At 40.6% G+C, this 15,112-nt stretch overlaps 1 protein-coding gene across 3 annotated transcripts in view; it reads right to left on the bottom strand.

Moving 5' to 3' along the window:
- Positions 1–1,276: 1,276 nt before the first annotated feature.
- CDC20B (cell division cycle 20B) overlaps positions 1,277–15,112 on the bottom strand; it is a 45,253-nt gene continuing 31,417 nt past the window's right edge. Inside the window, exons 7-12 of one of the 3 annotated variants that reach the window (XM_044224766.1) lie at positions 14,042–14,238; positions 12,589–12,683; positions 9,728–9,953; positions 7,699–7,824; positions 7,120–7,237; positions 1,277–1,781 (exon numbers count right to left, since the gene is read on the bottom strand). In XM_044224766.1, the coding sequence (XP_044080701.1) occupies positions 1,666–1,781; positions 7,120–7,237; positions 7,699–7,824; positions 9,728–9,953; positions 12,589–12,683; positions 14,042–14,238 (878 nt within the window). In that variant the 3' untranslated portion in view covers positions 1,277–1,665. The remainder of the gene's footprint in view (positions 1,782–7,119; positions 7,238–7,698; positions 7,825–9,727; positions 9,954–12,588; positions 12,684–14,041; positions 14,239–15,112) is intronic. The other 2 variants (XM_044224775.1, XM_044224781.1) reach the window with 2 other exon arrangements.

Genomic DNA, 15,112 nt, shown 5'->3' with positions numbered 1-15,112 from the left:
GAAGTCAAAAAGAATATAAAAGATATGATTCCATTTATCTGCAGGTTGGCATAAAACAAAAGTATAGTGTAGAGGTCAGAATAATGGAAAGGTGTTGACAAAGAGTAGGTACAGGGAAGTCTTTAGGGTACAAGAAATGTTCAAGTGGATGGTATAGACTGATGCCAAGAATTCGAACCCAAGTAACATCGTCTCAAAACACTTCCTAGAGAGGTTAAGACTTTGATGAGCAAAGAAAAGGAAGAGAGTAGTAGAAATTCCAGACTAGAAGAAAAGCTCTGACAAAAGCACAAAGGCAGGAAATCAAAATACCTAGCCCAGGGTTAACACAGGAAATGAGCAAGGATTAACGTTTAAAAGATGGGGTGCCTGGGTGGCTCAGAGGGTTAAGCCTCTACCTTCGGCTCAGGTCATGATCCCAGGGTCCTGGGATCGAGCCCTGCTTCGGGCTCTCTGCTCAGCAGGGAGCCGGCTTCCCCCTCTCTCTCTGCCTGCCTCTTTGCCTACTTGTGATCTCTGTCAAATAAATAAATAAAATCTTTTTTAAAAAAATTTTTTAAAGAACATTTGTGCTGGGTGCCCCAGTCCATTAAGAGTCTGACTCTTGATTTCAGCTCTGGTTTTGATCTCAGAGTTGTGGAGTTCAGGCCCCACGTTGTGTTCCACACTGGGCATGGAGCCTACTTTAAAAAAGAGAGAGAGAGAACAGTGGCCTGATCAAGACTTAAAAAAAACTTAGCAATTATCAAATCCAAAGTCCTATTCTTGTAAGTGTTATGACCACATGCAAGTTTGCTCAGTAGGTCTATGGCAGTTCTAGGGCTCAGGACCCTAAGGTTGAGGTGAGGGCTCTATGTAATAGGGAGTCACTGAGAGTTTCTGAGCAGGGGCTGAGAAGATCACCACCATGCTTTTAGAAATGTAGCCTAACTGTGTGGTGGAGACCCATGAAGAATAAAGAGAGGAAAACAGAAGGAATTACAATGAAATGGTCATCAGGTATTCAGGACATGACTAGAATGAAACAGAAGAGAACAAAGTGTGAGCAGATTAAGCATGGAATGGAATAATCAGGAGGTTCCCTGGATGATGGGATGACCAAGATAGTGATGAGAGCAGGGAGAGGGACAAGGGAGTTCTACAGGGGATCTCATTTTGAGAGGAAATAATGGGCATGCTTAACATACTGCTTAGCATATAGTGGGATTTTAACCAATATTTTTCAAGTGAATAAGGGATGTTTTTAATGTATTTGGTTTAAGCTAAAACAGGAAAGGATCTCAGAAAGGAAATATCTAGAGGCAGAAAGAAATATGAGGCTGGAAATTGGGAGAAAAGTCAAGAGGGAAAAAGGTGTTTGGAAATCTCTGCTATAGAAATCTCTGCTATCACAGTGGAAATGCATCCCTAACAAGGAAGAGATAGAAAAAAAGAAAAAGAAGGAAGAAGAAGAAGAAGAGAATGAGGGAGGGGAAAATAGAGAAGAGGCAAAGATAGTATCAGGAAATGGAACAGGAGGAAGCAGAGCAAATACGCCTGAGAAGAAAGGTCACGAGAACATTCACCTCGGGAAAAGCACATCATCCAGTTTGATAGTCACAACAGCCCCGTGGAGAAGACAAGGCCACTGTCATTATTCCCACTTTGAAGTGAGGAAGCTGGAGCTCATGGTGTTGCTGAGTGACAGCAGCTCCATACACAGGCTGTGCCATCTGCTGAAGCAGAAACCACTCGGGTCTGGTCTGGACTCAAAGCCAGGTGCAGCACTCTGCCTCTGTGGCCTGTGGGAAGAAGGGAAGACAGCTCATGTCTCACATTACAAGGGCTGTTGCTGAGGTGGAGGGCCCCGTATCCCCTCCCAGGATGAAGGCTTCCCTGAAACCTGCCATATATGAAGCTGGCACTCCCACTGTGCCTTTGCTGTGGTAAACACCAGTCCGAGCTAACTGTAGGCAGCAACCTCAGGTGGCTGAGGTTTTGCTTCACTGGGTTTCCCTTTCAGAGCTCTTCCCCCTTTTATTAGTTCCCTAGGGCTGCCATAACAGATTACCACACACTGCTGGAAACAAGACAAATTTATGTCCTCATAGCTCTGGTGACCAGAGGTCCAGAATCAAGGTGTCGGCTGGACTGGCTCCCTCTGGAGGCTCTGGGGGAGCTTCCAACCCTTGCCTCCTATCTTTGATTTGTGGCCACATCACTCTGTTCTCTGCCTCTGTGGTCACATGGCCCTTTTTTCCATGTGCCTGTTCTCTTCTGTGTGTCTCTTCGAGGACACTTGTCATTGGATTTAGGGCCCATCCAGGATGATCTCATCTCACAATCCTTGACTTAATTACAAGAGTTTTTTGCTAAAGAAAATCACAATCACAGCTTCCAGGGATTTGACAAGTGGCGGGATCATTTCTAGCCCACCACGCCCCTCATGCCCCAAACCATTATCAGCTCTATCTTCTCTACTCCACAAGCACCCAGGAATTGCTACTGCTGTGCTCCAGCCACCCATCCCATCCTCCTTATCCTCTCCAAAACTCATCCCTTGGGAACTAAGTTTCAAGGAGATAATCAAATAAATTGAGGCAGATTAATAGGAAAGGACCCAAAAAGCTCTACCCCAAAACAAACAAGAGTCTTAGTTATGTAATTCTGGAGACAATCCACCTTTTTCTGTTATCTACCTGATCATCTCCCAAAGAACATTTTGTGGAACAGTAATTCCATATGAAGTTGGTTAATAGGTATTAAAAAAGAAAACAGTGTGGGTTTTTTGTTTTGTTTTTTTTTAAGATTTTATTTATTTATTTGACAGAGAAAGATCACAAGCAGGCAGAGAGGCAGGCAGAGAGGCAGGCAGAGAGAGAGGAGGAAGCAGGCTCCCTGCTGAGCAGAGAGCCCGATGTGGGACTCAATCCCAGGACCCTGAGATCATGACCTGAGCCGAAGGCAGCGGTTAACCCACTGAGCCACCCAGGTGCCCCAAAAGAAAACAGTGTTTAATGTTCACATTAGTTTGGGATCTCCAGGTTAAAAAAAAATTAAACAGGATTCCTTATTTCAAGACTACTTTATTTGGGAGAAGAGATTATAATAAGCAGCATTTCTGAAACTTAGTAGACCAAAGTCATGTCCTTTTTTTTTTTTTTTTAAAGATTTTGTTTATTTATTTGACAGACAGAAATCACAAGTAGGAGAGAGAGAGGAGGAAGCAGGCTCCCCGCTGAGCAGAGAGCCCGATATGGGGCTCGATCCCAGGACCCTGGGAACATGACCCGAGCTAAAGGCAGAGGCTTTAACCCACTGAGCCACCCAGGTGCCCCAGTCATGTCCTTTTGACATGAACTTCTCACATAGCTCATGTTCCTTGGAAAATACTTGGCAAAATCTATCCTAACCCAACAGTGACGGCTAACAATCAAACATTCAGGCCAAAGCAGACAAAACTGACTCCATGAAAGAAGGCTGGGGCCAGGAGGATGGAGGGAAAGGAAAGAGGTTGTGTAAGTTTTTGGCTGAGGAGGTATTTGCGGACACACATAAAATATAGCTAGGTTGGTAGTCATCTCATAGAACTAGTACAGTTTTTAATTCAAATGAGATCTGGAATTTCAGAAATAATCTTGTGTTCTGACACCAGATTCTCAGGAGCAAAGAGTATGTATACATATTCCACTGTTGAAGGAGACATTTCTTAGACACGGGAGTTTTTTTATCCACACACATCATGCCCAATGGTCTCCTGGATGCTCACGCACACATACACACACGGGCACAGGCACACATGCCCCACAAAGAGATGTGGGTTTGACTCTGGGTGTGTGAGTGCATTAAAAAAAAAAAATCTAGATTCATAGATACAAAGCAGCTCCCTTATTTTATAGATGAAAAAAAAATTCCCGTAAGATCAACTGCCTTGTCCCAGGTCACAGAGCTAATTGATGGCAGAGCCAGAACTAGAATCGAATTCAGTGCTTTAACCCTTAGCCCATTCTCCAGTCCCACAGCAAAGAAGAATCTCTTTTCCTAGGGAATACCACTGCTTCTTATTTTTCAATTAAACATTTATAAATTAAAGCAATATAAATGAAAACCACTTAATTTAGTTAGGATAAATATGGAATATTACATGAATGTTTTTAAATTAAACTTAAGAAAAGTCAATTCAATAAATACAGTAGATGATAAATATGCCTTCATTTTTTTATTACAATGTGTTGAGATGAAGAGAAAGAAAGGGAAAAAAGTAGAAAAGGAGTAATAAAGAAAAAAAAATCCAAATCTTTTCCAAAGCAGGTTTTGAAAAATGTCTTTACTTTAAAAAAAATGGAGAACTGCTTCCAAAATTTGTTAGGAAAATGGAATTTGGATTAGAAGCAGAAGCATTCTTTTTTTTTTTTTAAATTAACATACAATGTATTATTAGCCCCAGGGGTACAGGTCTATGAATCACCAGGTTTACACATTTCACAGCACTCACCATAGCACATACCTTTCCCAATGTCCAAAACCCAACCACCCTCTCCTTACCCCTCTCCCCCTGGCAGCCCTCAGTTTGTTTTGTGACATTAAGTCTTTTATGGTTTGTCTCCCTCCCAATCCCATCTTGTTTCATTTATTCCTTTCCTACTCCCCATACCTCCTTGTTGCCCCTCAACTTCCTCATATCAGGGAGATCTTATGATAATTATCTTTCTCTGATTGACTTATTTCGCTAAGCATAATACCCTCTAGTTCCATCCACATTGTCGCTAATGGCAGGATTTCATTTCTTTTGATGGCTACATAGTATTCCATATATAGATATATATATCTATACACACACACACACACACACACACTACATCTTCTTTATCCATTCATCTATTGATGGACATCTAGGCTCTTTCCATAGTTTGGCTATTGTGGACATTGCTGCTATAAATATTCAGGTGCACATGCCCCTTCAGATCACTACATTTGTATCTTTAAGGTAAATACCCAGTAGTGCAATTGCTGGGTCGTGGCTCTATTTTCAACTTTTTGAGGAGCCTCCATGGTTGCACCAGCTTGCATCCCCCCCAACAGTGTAGGAGTGTTCCCCTTTCTCCGAATCCTCACCAGCAAGAAGCAGAAGCTTTCTTGAAACACTTCTCTCCTATTAGTGAAAATCTTAATTTACTAGATTTAGTGGGAAATGCCGTCTTTACCTCAGACCAAGGCCATCCTTTAGGATTCACATTCCTAAATTCCAAGAGTATTATCACTGAAAGGATTTTGTTTGAAAGTTTTGTGTTCTTCATGCAGCAATCATTATAAAGGAGACGACCTATCAATGCATGTGCTAAGGACTATGAAACCAAATCAAAGGCCAGACCTCACCTACAGGTTAGAAAGTTACATATTGCTGCTTCAAAGCTTGTAAATTACAACTTTTGGAAGGTGAGGGGAAGAATGATCTTAAGTTATCTTCCTTCTCCAGTTAGATGGGGAAAACCTCTTTAATAGAATTCTTCCCCCAGAGAATCATGAGTGTGGTTAACAGGGTGAGATGAAGGAAAGGCGTGGCCGTAATCTAGAATAGCTTTTTTCTAAGGTTTATGACCACAATCCATTTTTCAAAACTACATTTTATGTTGCCACCCCATATTTAAACACGCACATGGTATTGAACAACTGTAACAAAAGTTTCACAAAATAATGCCTTCTTTTACATTGTTTCCATTCTCTGCTATTCTATTTCACCTTTTTAATGCTAACCACCTGATGTATGTTTATATAACAATTACCCCACTAAACACTGGGAAATATGCCCCTGGGAGAGACTACTGGGTCAGAGATGAGCATTAGTGTCTGAAAGCTGGAAAGTAACTGCATCTTCTTTAATCATAAACGTGTTAAGGGAAGAAAAGGTTAAATGTACTCTTTGGAATTCTGTCTAATATCAATGAAAAAAGCACAAGACATGACGACTGAAGAATTCATAACTCGTCAAGGCTAGAAAAGAAAGAAAATGTACCAGTTAAGTTCATTCTTTATTGCCAGTATCAACAAATTGACTCCAGGATCTTTCAGAGGTCCCTACCTCACTGAAAGATCTAACTATCTACTGGAATTGTAGTTTTGTAAAGAACCAGGTTTAAGGCTTCATTAAAAATATTTCTCTAGGGCGCCTGGGAGAGCTCAGTCAGTTGAGCATCTGCCTTCGGCTCAGGTCATGATCTCAGGGTCCTGGGATCAAGTCCCATGTCGGCCTCCCTGCTCAGCGGGGAGTCTGCTTCTCCCTGTCCCTCTGCCCCTCCCCACCTCTCATGCTCTCTCTCAAATAAGTAGAATCTTTAAAAAAATAAAATAAAATAATTTCCCTAATCAGAAAACATATCCCATGAATTACGTATCTTATGATTTAAAATATACAAAGGATTAATTCATGTCCTTCGTACACTCAGGCATGGCCACCCAGGTAGCTCTGTCAAGAGATGTCTACATTTTTATTTACCAAATCACACAGTCTAACAGCTTAAGGATATCAAAGTTGTTCTGAGGTCAGATAGACCAGCAGAAGCAGGAAGTCTTTCTGTTAAGGGTGTTTTGTTGTTGCCAAATAACATTCTCACAATCTACAAAGAGAGTCACAGTATTATCACTATGGAACTCTGTATACATTTGGTGTTTTCAGTCTGTTTCTTCCCACTAAAGTATGGGCTCCCTGAGGGCAAAGATGATGTCTGTCTTGTTTACATGTATGTCCCCCCGACCCCCAAAAGTGCCTCACACATGGTAGATGTATATTGAATAAACCCACACGTTGTAGCACTCCTGGTTTTTCTGCAAAATAAGGAAAGATGAGTTATGATGCTAACTCCAGAGTTCAAAAAGCATTTGGAAACTCTCCCTGACCATCACTCTTCATCCATGCATGTATGCAAGAAGGAGAAGACAGGACCATTGTAAGCAATGAACAGTCTGAGTCAAATTCAAAAATACTCATCTATGGACACCCTGAGGAGGGGTGGATGTAGGTCTTTTTTCCTGATAAAATAAATACTTTAAAAAGCCAGAGGAGATCTTTCACTCAGGGCTTTTCCTGCCAGTGACAGCTCAGTTAGCAATGGGAACATGCATTTTAGTCATCTGTGTGCTTACCCAAAAATCCACGTGACCTGGTCAAACCAGGACAGGCCCACACAGTCACATCATTCTTGGGACTACCTTGGCCACTTGCAATCTCCCTTGTCTTAGGTAGCCAGATTAGGGAACAAATCTGTAATAATGGCCAAAAAAAAATACAGAGTTATGGCAATGTCTGATGCATTATGAATATATTTCAAATGGATACCAGGTGATATGTTCTGTCCACATCCCTCCTCTAGTCCACAGCTGGGGTTAAGGTGTGAGAGGAAATATTTTAGTTTTAGGAAAGTTGATCCCAAGCCAACAGAAGACTAAGCATACAAATAGGTTTGGGTGCAATGAACCTACAAATTTGAGCACAGTCAAAGCAGTGCTGAGAAAGAAGGAAAGCGTGGGAAATAGAGGGGGAAGGAAAAGATACACAAATCAACCCATAGAGAAAGGTTCTACAAAAACAAACTGCCAAGAACTGAAGTCTTTATAGACTCACAAGTACAGAGAGATGTGTTTGGGTCCTATGCTCTAACAGCAATCATTTTCACAAGGTTCTAGAAGATCAAAGAGAAGGCAGACCCCAGCAGAGATATTTACCTGTGAGTCTGTGCTTGGGGTCTGGATGCTTTGCCCAGTATTTATGTCCAAGACACGTAAGTGTCCATCTTCCATGCCGCCTCCAACAGCAAGGACTGCAGACTGCCAGGGACACCAATCCATGGCCTTGAAAGTTCAAATAATCACACAGGCAGCTCAGGCTTGGAGGAAGTGAACTTGTGAAGGTGACACACTTCACACCATATACCACGGCTCTCCTGGAGCTCTGATCTAAAGGCAGGAGCAAAGGCACTCTCTAGAGATTACTTCTAAGGGACTGGAAATCACCTATTAGGTGCCTTCCTCAAATTTTGAGAACAATTTGCCAATATTTTAAACAAAGAAAAATCACTCAATAATATATTTTAAAAACTACACTCAATGTGTCCTATGGGGTAAGAATCTGCTGTTGGAATAGGTGACATGTACCCCCTGGAATCTGATGACGAAATGAATTTTTCTCTCATTTGTCTACCTGTGTCTTTAGGTTCTAGGTCAGAGAAGAAAGGACAAAATGGAGCCACACATGATTGCTTGCACCCCCAAAACTCTCATGCATTTCAGTTCCTAATAACATTTCAGAAAGGAAAATTGTTGTTGATTTACTTCCTTATAAATGACTACAGGTAATCCTGAAAAATAAGGCTCAGTATTGCATATTTATGCTGACAATTGAAATGATGAATAGCACTAATTTTAAAGGACAGTCTAATAAATATTTCCATTGTATTTATCCACGTATCCTTATCTGCACGGCCATCCTGCCATTAGTTGCCCAAGGCTTGGCTCGCTCAGACTTCAGAGGCCCTTGGTTCAATTTGCTGTATTTCTGACAAGGCACATAAGAAAGTAACTTGTTTTGCTTGTCTTGGGTTTTTCACATGTTGGGTTTTTGGTTTTTTGGGTGTTTGTTATTATTATTATTTATTTTTTTTTTGGTTTGCTTTATTTGGTTTTCGTATTTTGTTCGCAGAGTATTTTACATACATTTTCCCTAGATTTCTCTCAAATCATTAAAGATGGGAATTTGGACCTTAAATCATTCTTAATGTCCTGTGGATATTAAAACTATAAGCCAGAGTACTGAGCCACTACCATGCATTAGCAGCTGGTAGGAAGTATTACACCCTGTATCAGGAAACTCTGTTAACTTGGTAAGTTCTCATTCTAACAAATTTGTTCATAGGTAATAAAGTAGAACCATTTCTTCGTTCTGTGAGTGATAAATATTCTGCGACAATGTCGAGGTCAAGACATATATCTGTGATGCCAAAGGAATGAAAGTACAGGTTGGTTTGTTGTTTTTTTTTTTTACTAGAAATAAGAATTTAAAATACAGAGAAATAAAAAAAATATTATGCAGAGCTTGATGGAATATTGGTTTAACTCTGAAGCACCCTTTCTCCTCCTCCTTTTCACAGTGGGTTTCCTTTCGAGGTGTGAGTTCAGGTAGGTCTGGACAGCCAGTGTACCCATCTGTCTGACCACAGTTACTGCTGAGAGATGAGAATGTGCCCAAAGTCATACCAGAGTTCTGGGACTTTTCTATCAGAGTAACAAGGAACCATAGTTTCTTAATCAGTTCCATCTGGGAGGATCTGAATTTGAAGCTGCTAAGAGCCATCTTGCCCACAAAATGTCTGAATGAAGAATGAAACTCAGCAGAGACAGGCAGAGCCAAGAGCCAAAGAGAAAGAGTTTTAATGACATAATTTAAGGCCTTAGGTCTGGACGGTATTGAAAGCAGCTATATGTACCCAGGACTCCTTGGTTGAAAGAAAAAATATATTTACATTTGTTTGCAGAAGCTCTCGGTTACCTCTGGTTTCAGTTACTTACAACCACAAATCAGACATATGGGGGGTATAAATAGGGTTGTCTTTCAAGAGAATTTGTTTTGTCTTTCCAAAACAAATTCCAGGGGAAGAAAAATCTCAGAGCATTAGCTTAATGGCTTTGTTCTCAGGTGTGAAGGATGCTCAGTGATCTCTGAGTGGACAGCAGCCTGGAAAGCTATTGGATGTCTTACCTTGACTGCTGTAGGTTGGGCTATGACTTTCAGGGGTTGAACCTGGGCTTTTGCACCGGGGTCATGGGGCCATATCGTCAGCAGTCCATCACTACAGCCACTGGAAAGCAGCCTGCCATCAGGGGACCACTTGAGAGCACAGACAGCTTGCTTGTGGTGAAGTGTTCCAACGTGATGCTGCGTGACCCGAACGTCGTGATGATAAACACGGCCCAGCCTCGACCCGCTGCACAGAGGTAAAGGGGCAGGTTCCTGACAGAAAACTCAAGGCCTATTGCTAATAAGCATTTGAAAACATGAAGGAAAGCATAGTTCAAACCACCAAAAGACCCCACAAGACAGATTCGAGACCCAGTTTTTGAACATTCGTTGGGTTAATAAGGATAGAGTATTCTGCCTGGGTGACTATTCGCACAAGCGAAAAAAATTTCTGTGGCAAAGTTTCAAATGTGGATAATGAGATGCTGTCCTTTGAGAGATACTTCTTTTTTTTTAAGATTTTATTTGTTTGTTTGTTTGTTTGTTTGAGAGGAAATGAGAACTCAAGCAAGTAAGAGAACGGGGTTGGCAGGGGCCAAGGGAGAGGGAGAAGCAGGCTCCCCACTGAGCTGGGATCCTGATATGGGGCTCAATCCTAGGGTTCCTGGATCATGACCTGAGCCAGAGGCAGGTCACCCAGGCACCGACTGAGTCACCCAGGCACCCCATTTTGACAGATATTTCTAATGACTTCAATATGATGCAGGCAGCTATGGAAATGATAAATTTTGAAGATTTCCATATTTCCCCAGGGGGTTCTTTACGTACTGAACATACGAAATATGTTTCTGGAATTCAGAATATATTAGCTCAATGCAATATATATTTATAGTGAAATGTCAGAGATAGAAATGTATTATTTCCTTTTTCTGTTAAGCTACAAGTCACTATTAATTTTGTTAATGCCACTCATGTCGAAAAAGAGTATAAAACTCTCTGAATGTCACAGCAAACTGCAATGTGATTCGGAATCAGGAGATAATGTCTACTGGTAGCGATTTGGATCCAAAGAATGATAAAGATCATATCACTTTATCAAAGATAATGAACTCCTCCCAGACTAATTTAATTTTCTCCAAGGAATAAGTAAAAAACTACCTACAATTATTTCTGAAATTTCTCAAAATCCAGTGTCGTCTTTTTATTTATTTATTTATTTATTTATTTTAAAGAGTTTTATTTATTTGACAAGAGAGCACAAGTAGGCAGCGAGGCAGGCAGAGGGAGAGAGAGGGAAGCAGGCTCCCTGCTGAGCAGAGAGCCCAATGAGGGGCTCGATTCCAGGACCCCGAGACCATGACATGAGCCGAAGGCAGAGACTTAACCCACTGAGCCACCCAGACACCCCCAGAGTTGTCTTTTTAAAAATGATCAGGCACCACACTGAACAGCCTTCTGATGAACAATATGGGCTCTGTGGCCAGACCACCTGGGTTCAAAGCCCGACTCTGCCCCTTTTACTAACCATGTGACCTCAGGCTAGTGTCTCAGTTGGTTCATTAGCAACAGGTTGGTTGGAGATTAGAAACAACTTGACACAAAGTTACTGCAGGGATTAAAACACAATTATCCACACAAAGAGTATAGCAAGCCTGGCGCACATTACTCCAAAAATATTAACTGCTATTATAAGAAAGGATCTGTTCATGGATAATAAAACCAAATTTAAACAGCACAGACTGTAAAAGGAATTTAAATAGAGAACTGACCTCACTATAACAACTTCGCACAGTAAATAATTAGCCCTTTATGTGGTATTTTGTTTAAGGAGCTTTAAGTTTTACCTATAATCACAAGGTACTGAAATATTAAGTTTATATCTCAGGTACCTAAAGAAATTGTAAAAGACCTTGGAATTTATTTAATTTAAACCTACCTTAAGAACTACAGTATAAAAATGAATGGCAGTGGTGGGGCACCTGGTTGGCTCAGTTGGTTAAGCCTCTGCCTTTGGCTCAGGTCATGATGTCAGGGTCTTGGGATCCAGTCCGGCATGGGGCTCCCGGCTCAATGGGGAGTCCGCTTTTCCCTCTCCCTCTGCTGCTCCCCCTGCTTGTGCGCTCTTTCTCTCAAATAAAAAGTAAAATCTTTTTAAAAAGTGAATAGCAATTGTTAAAAGTAAATCTGTAAGATCATACGAACAAGTCACTTAAACTTTCTGGTTAGTTAGACTAAATCAGTAGTTCTCAAAAGTGATGAAGCATGAGCATCACTTCAGAAATTAGAAATGCAAATTATCAGAGCCCCTCCAGACCTACTGAATCAGAAGTTCCTGGAGACGGACCAGCAATCTGTGTTGTAAAGAGCCCTTCAGGGATTGCTGATGGGTGCTCAAGTGTGAGAACTGTGGAACCGGCTGATCTATGAGGTTCCTTCAAGCTCTAACATCTGTGGATCTATGAATGGGAAATGTGCCCCAGAAAGCTTCCATATTCCAAATTATTGATCCTGACAGCATTAAATACTTGTTTTTAACAAAAGTATCCTCCTGGTAGATATTACTTGGTGCAGAGAAACTTTTTGCTTAAACAGAGTTTTACCTTTTGTCTGAACAATTTAGTGGATCCTGAACCTCACTTTCCAGTACCAGCACATGGTGCAGGCACATAGCCAGCATGGTGCCTGGGGCCAACGGACCACTTACATCACCAGAGGAGCAGGATATTCAAGAAGGTAGGATCATAACTGCCTAACTAATATCCTGTTTGGCTGTGGTTGGTTTTGCTTTTGCTTCTGGTTTTAAATATTATAGTTCTGTTCACTCAGCCCCCATAATCACTTGGGGAGACAAATATAATTCATTCCATTAAGATGCTTCTTACCTGCTGAGAATACAGTCATTCCAGCTCAGAGCCCCAATCACCGACAAATGACCAAGCATATTTCTCAACCGCTTTTTAGTTACCACATCCCATAACTGAAAACAAAAAATGAATAAACAGTTACATAGCTTTGTCTTTGTCACAGTCCACTGTCTTCTTAAAGGCCTGATAGCAATTAATGTTGCTACCGCCAGCCCTTGTACTAAGGGAAAGCTCAGCTCCTTTAACCCTGGGCAGCATTTCTCAACGCTGTCTGTATATGACATCACCGATGGGGCTCGCCATTCATGCTAGCCATTCTGATTTAATAACGGAGGTAGAATCTGTGGATACGGCGTTTATTTTATGACATTTGCTTTAAAGCTCCCCAGGTGAATTCAATGGGCAGCCACAGCTTGAGAATAGCTCTCACATTTCTAGTTTCATATCTGGAAATCCACTGACAGGCTAAGAGATTCCTTTCCTGCCCTCTATATACGATACTCTGACTGATATGAGAAATGAGAACTTTGGTGTGAGAAGAAACCGTGATATAACCTTCATAGCATCCAGTATCACTGTAGAAATGAGAAAGCAGTGAGAACCATCTGTGACCCTCCAAAGTCACACTGAACACATGAGCAATATTGTTTACAGTATTATTAGTAATAATAATACATGAGAAGCTAAATAGATTGATGGAAACTGGGTAAATTTCCATTTCAGAGAGCCTATCAGAAAAAAAAATATATTCATTTTAAGTAACTCTACTCCTGATCATAGCTTGAGGTGAAAAAGGAGAGCTGAAGGTTATCTTCCTCTCTCTGAAGTCCTAACCCTGGGGATTCTACAAACCCAACTTTAATACAAGAGAAAAGACTTTTAGGTGCACCTGGCTGGTTCGATCAGAGGAGCATGCCACTCTTGATCTCAGAGTTGTGAGTTCAAGCCCCACGTTGGGTGTAGAGATTACTTAAAAAAAAATAAAATATTTGGGGGAAAAAAGACTTTTAAAAAGGTAAATATAGGGGCACCTGGGTGGCTCAGTGGGTTAAAGCCTCTCCCTTCAGCTCTGGTTATGATCTCAAGGTCCTGGAATCAAACCCCGCATCGGGCTCTCTGCTCAGTGGGGAGCCTGCTTCCCCCTCTCTGTCTCTGTCTGCCTCTCTGCCTACTTGTGATCTCTGTGTCAAATAAATAAATAAAAATCTTGAAGAAAAAAAGGTAAATACAGCAGAAGGAGATTGTGTGAAGAAAAAAAGAAACAAAAGCTAGGTTGAGTATCCTTAAGTCCTTATAAAATGTCAATCAGAAAAGAGCCAGAATCCCATATCTTCTCACTCCCCATAGCTTCAAGCACCACAACTAATATAGAGTCTCTATTGTATATTAATTTGTTATTAAAGGCCAGCTTTAGTTATCTAGCAATTACACAGAGCACATTCTGAGGGGGAAAAAAAAACCTGCCCATTACCTGTACTTCTCCCTCGCTGGTGCCAACTGCCAGGCAGGTTCCATCTTTTATCCAGGACACAGAAGATACATAGTTACAATTGATAGGTAGATCTATATTTTCAGTCACATTGTAGTTTTCCCCCTTCCAGATGAATACAGAGGATCCAAGAGCTATAGCAACTAGATTTTGAAAATTCCAATCTAGAGTATTCAGATCTATAAGAAAAGCATTTCATATTAGAGTAATAATTTTAGCCAAATAAAAAATATTTTCAACTAACCAACTTTTTTTACAGATAGATAAATAAAATTAATACCTTTCCCATGATCAACTGGGAAATAGAATCACATAGGTAAACAGATCATTAGAAGTTCAAAAATAAAAACTAGAATTCTGTATCAAGAGTCACAGTCTAATGAATAATAATCTTACTGTTCATACTCAAATGTATTTATTTAGAGTCATTTTGAGAACTTGGAAGTTTCATCTACCATTATTAGTACACATGGATTTTATCTAACAGATCACTAAAAATTAAAAACACATTTTTTAATTGAAATTATCTGGCCTTTTTAAAAAATTTTAATTCCAGTATACTTAATATGCAGTGTTATATTAGTTTCAGATATACAAAATAGTGATTCAACAATTTTACACATCACTCGGTGCTATTAATGATAAGTATACTCTTAATCCCCCTTCACCAGTTTCACCCATCCTATCCACTCATCTCCCCTCAGGCAAGGATCAGTTTGTTCTCCATTGTTAAGAGTCTGCTTTTTGGTTTGTCTCTTCATCCTATGGTGGTTTGTCTTTCTCTGACTGATGTATTTCACTTAGATCCATACATGTTGTTGTAAATGGAGAGATTTGGGGTTTTTTATGGATGAATAAAATTCAAACATATGTATATAAAACATAACACGTCTTTTTTTAAGATTTTATTTTTTTATTTGAGAAAGAGAACACAGGCGTGGGGAAGGGCCGAGGGATAGGGACAAGCAGACTCCCCACTGAGTGTGGAGCCTGAGGTGGGGCTCAATCCCAGGACCCCTAGATCATGACCTGAGCTAAAGTCAGACATTTAAT

This window comes from Neovison vison, chromosome 1, assembly GCF_020171115.1.
Source record: "Neovison vison isolate M4711 chromosome 1, ASM_NN_V1, whole genome shotgun sequence".
NCBI classification, from domain to species: domain Eukaryota; kingdom Metazoa; phylum Chordata; class Mammalia; order Carnivora; family Mustelidae; genus Neogale; species Neogale vison.
This window is presented reverse-complemented; position numbering and strand designations above follow the sequence as displayed.